The sequence below is a fragment of the Adiantum capillus-veneris genome, chromosome 8, assembly GCF_014529385.1.
Source record: "Adiantum capillus-veneris isolate H3 chromosome 8, ASM1452938v2, whole genome shotgun sequence".
Classification (NCBI taxonomy): Eukaryota; Viridiplantae; Streptophyta; class Polypodiopsida; order Polypodiales; family Pteridaceae; genus Adiantum; species Adiantum capillus-veneris.
The window spans coordinates 12,384,974-12,389,145 of record NC_140938.1 but is presented as its reverse complement, the minus strand read 5'-3'; the positions used below and the strand labels follow the sequence as shown (position 1 = coordinate 12,389,145).

General features: G+C 48.8%; 1 protein-coding gene across 1 annotated transcript; it reads left to right on the top strand.

Moving 5' to 3' along the window:
- The first annotated feature begins 513 nt into the window (after window positions 1-513).
- On the top strand, window positions 514-3,931 carry LOC147451682 (putative leucine-rich repeat receptor-like protein kinase IMK3). The gene is made up of 2 exons (XM_086517573.1): window positions 514-2,710; window positions 2,859-3,931. Exons 1-2 carry the CDS (start codon window positions 973-975, stop codon window positions 3,479-3,481), a joined length of 2,361 nt encoding a protein of 786 aa, XP_086373699.1. The 5' UTR covers window positions 514-972; the 3' UTR covers window positions 3,482-3,931.
- Window positions 3,932-4,172: the final 241 nt, after the last annotated feature.

Sequence of the window (4,172 nt, the reverse complement as noted above, 5' to 3'; positions counted from 1 at the left end):
AAATGATGTAGGGAGCACCCCCTCGCGAAATCGAAGCAATCATAGCTAGTTTCTCTGCTTTTCTGGAGTAGAGTGACCATACACGCATGGGGCAACTGATGGGGCACTTGTAATGAGCTATGAGGGCCCTCCAATGGCACCTTTAGAGGGAGGGCCTATGGGAGAGCTCTCTAATTGTTATTGTTAATTGTTAATAAGTATTAAGGATTAGGGAGCCTTGTTGACCGTTTGTACTATTGACTCTTGACGAGGGAAAGTGAGGGAGGGGAGCGAAGAAGAGCCGTTGAGAGTCGTGGGGCGGTGGGCTGGGCGATGTAAGTCTTTTCTAATCATCATAAGGGAAGGGACGGGAAGGACAGCAGCCCCAAAGAAGTGCCCTTCCCAAGGCCACCAGAAACTAGTCTGCCGGTCTCTCTGATGTGTGTGGATTCCGGCATGCGAGAGAGAAGTAGACGATTCCGTGGGCAAATAAGACTGCACGCAGAGAGAGAGAGAGAGAGAGAGAGAGAGAGAGAGACGCCATCATCCAGATTTACTTGTAAAACTAGAAAGAGGAGCATTCAAGGGCGCATTCAGCGGCTGCTCCGCGGTCCTGGCCGGCCTGCACACTCTCTCCATTCATATCACACACACACTCTCTCTCTCTCTCTCTCTCTCTCTCTCTAACCCCTGGCATAGGCTATAGCCTCATCACTCAGCATCACTTGCGCTGCATTGCTTGTTACTTGCAAGAGCTCTCTCTCTTTCTCTCTCTGGTGAATCGTAATTGTAGGTCCATTTTCTCTCTCTTCCTTCTTTCACAGGAATTACTACCCTTTCACGTCGCAGTTGTGAGTGCATTTTTCTTCGAATGACCATGGTGCTCGCGTATTGCCTCGTGATGCAATAGCCTGAGAGTACACTTACTACATGGCTATGGCCGCTTCCTTCGCTTGTTAAGCTCTTTCCTACTCTGTTTCATCTCAAGTACACATGAAAGAATCCTTAATATCAGCCTGCCCTCTCATGGGATGGAGCAAGCTCATCATGCCCGTGTTGCTACTACTCCTAGCGACACAGAGAGGTACAAATGCGCTGGTAGACGACATGGTCATCACGGAGGCCGACTTGGAAGCATTGGAAGCCATCAAGCAGAGCTTTCAGGACCCAAATGGAGCCCTACGAAGCTGGAATTCGAGTCTCGGAGCTTGCCAAGGCAAGTGGGAGGGTGTAAAATGTGCGCAAGGGCAGGTGATCGTCCTTCAGCTTGTCTCGAAAGGGCTTGGTGGCGCATTGTCTGCACAAGTAGGCCAACTTCTCGCCCTCCGCAAGCTCAATTTGCATTCAAACAACATTAGCGGTGCTATTCCGTCCTCCCTAACCTCTCTGTCTAGCTTAAGAGGCTTGTATCTGAACAGAAATCGCTTCTCGGGCACAATCCCGCAGGCTCTTGCAAGCTCGCCTGCCCTCCAATCAATTGATCTTAGCCACAATGAGCTCACAGGTGACATACCTCAGGCTCTACTGTCCTATAATTTCAATTCTTCTTATGTCTCCAAGCTATACTTCGTGGACTTGAGTTACAACAATCTCTCTGGCACCCTCCCACCATTGGTGTTTGCCTCTCTCTCCGCTCTAAGGGAGCTTCATTTGAGCCAGAATATGCTTGAAGGGCCCATACCTTCGCAGCTGTTTGCACTTCCATCGCTCTCCATCCTCGATCTTGCACACAATCACCTCAACAGCACCCTCGCCCTCGCCCTCGCCAATGTGTCTTCTACTAACCTCTCCTCTCTCGACCTGTCCTACAACGAGCTCATCGGATTACTCCCTCCGCAAATTGGCATTCTTACTCGGCTCAAACTCTTGGATGTGAGCAACAATCACTTCACTTCCATTCTTCCCCAGCAACTTGGCAACATCACCGGCCTCGAAACCCTCGACCTCTCGGAAAACAGCTTCAATGGCTCTCTTCCATCTTCACTAGCACGCCTCAAGAACCTTACTAATTTTAACTGCTCTTTCAACAACCTCACAGGTGCGGTTCCTCAGTTTGTTTATAAGTTCAATGCCTCCTCTTTCCAAGGCAATGCAGGTCTTTGTGGCTATACTTCGTTAGTCGCGTGCGCTTTTCAGTCTCCACCCCCAAGTCAGGTTGTCTCAAGCTCTCCAAGCAGCATACCCAACTTGGGCGGAGGGGGCAAGAAGCGCCGCTTCAGCACAGCAACATTCCTCATCATAGTGATAGGCAGCGTGGTCGCAGGCATTCTTTTGATTTGCTTGGTGCTAGCATTGCTTTGCGTGTTCTGTCGGAAGACGCCAGAAGCAGGCAAAGCTGGCGCCGCGGCTGTCGTCGAAAAGTCGAGTAGTCAATCATCAGGAGCTGGAAAGGAAGCTGCAGAGGTGGGAGGTGGAAAGCTGGTGCATTTCGATGGGGCTTTCACATTCACAGCGGATGGGCTACTATGTGCAACAGCGGAGGTGCTTGGCAAGAGCACTTATGGGACTGTTTACAAGGCCACATTCGAGGATGGTAACCAGGTAGCTGTGAAGAGACTAAGAGAAGGGATAGTGAAGAGTCAAAGAGATTTTGAGACTGAGGTTAACATGCTAGGGAAAATCCGGCACCCGAACTTGCTCGCATTGAGAGGATACTACTGGGGGCCTAAGGATGAGAAGTTACTCATCTATGACTTCATGGAGGGAGGAAGCTTAGCTGCATTTCTTCATGGTATGTTCTGGCATTTCTGTGTTTTGGAGTGTGAGTGCACTTGCACATACCACATACATTAGTGCCATTGTTGTTTCTTTTTGCATCAGAAAGGCGGCATGCCATTGCGGCCACATCTAGAGTAACCTTTTTTGCCTTATTCTCGCAGCAAGGGGCCCCGAAACCCCTTTAAATTGGCACACTCGTCTCAACATTGCAGTCTGTGCTGCTCGTGGACTTGCCCACCTTCACAACAATGAGAGGATTGTTCATGGCAACCTCACCTCTAGCAATATCCTGCTAGACTCACGTATGAGTGCCAAGCTCTCCGACTTCGGTCTCTCCAGGCTCATGACGACCGCAGCCAATGCAAACGTCATTGCAACTGCCAGCGCACTCGGCTATCGTGCTCCGGAGCTCACGAAGCTCCGGAAGGCGACCACCAAATCTGATGTGTATAGTTTTGGCATTGTGCTTTTAGAGCTACTTACAGGGAAGTCACCAGGGGAAACAGCGGCAACGGATCAAACAGCAGGTATGGATTTGCCAGAATGGGTTGCGTCCATTGTGAAAGAAGAGTGGACAAATGAGATATTTGACCTGGAGCTCATGAAGGGGACGGCGCCATCAGAGGATGAGCTTATAAATACTCTGCAGCTGGCTATGAATTGTGTGACACCATCTGCAGGGAGCCGGCCAGCCATTGAGGAAGTGACGCGACAACTTGAGGAGACACTAAACAAGCCAGATCAAGGAAGGCAAACGACATCCTCGGAGTCATCGGCAGTGTAGTCTTATGGTGGTGCATGGTGGTATAGGTTGCTCTTATCAGAGCTTCAAATGAAATCAAACAACACTTGTTCCCAATTCCTTATTGACCCCACCAAGCTCCTTACAGTGGCCCATTTTGAGGCGGAAGTGTGCGAATTGTGATTGCCGATGGAAGGGCAACGTGCTCATAGCTACGATGCAGAGATATGGGGCTGTTGGATGTGTATTTGGCAGTCTTCATAGTGCTTATTGAGATCTATAGCGTAGGCACTAACTTTACATTCTTTGATTAATTTAGTTCTCTTAGTTACCCTTTTATTAGCCTTTTGGAAGAATTCAGCTCCTTGTTATCTTGTTTTTTTTTTCTCAAGGTAATTCTTTACCAGGAGAGATTGCAGTGATAAAAAAGGTCATGTTGGTAATGATGGCCAGCGGAAAAAAAGAAACTGAGGAAAGGGTTTTCCCACTATTTATCAAAAGTGCAACTGCTAAACAATCTTTTTTTGGCAGTCTGCTGGTGGCTCTCTATCTCTCTCTCTCACACACACACACTCACTTGTATATATACACAGATTTTATGTATGTGTGTGTGTGTGCAGAACACCGTAAGCTCTGTTTTCATATGAAAGGGAAGGAAGGTCCTCTCGTCGCGCAGGAATTCGAGGAGGAGGATGAGCATGGCACAATTAGGCCTCCAAATTTAAGTGATGAT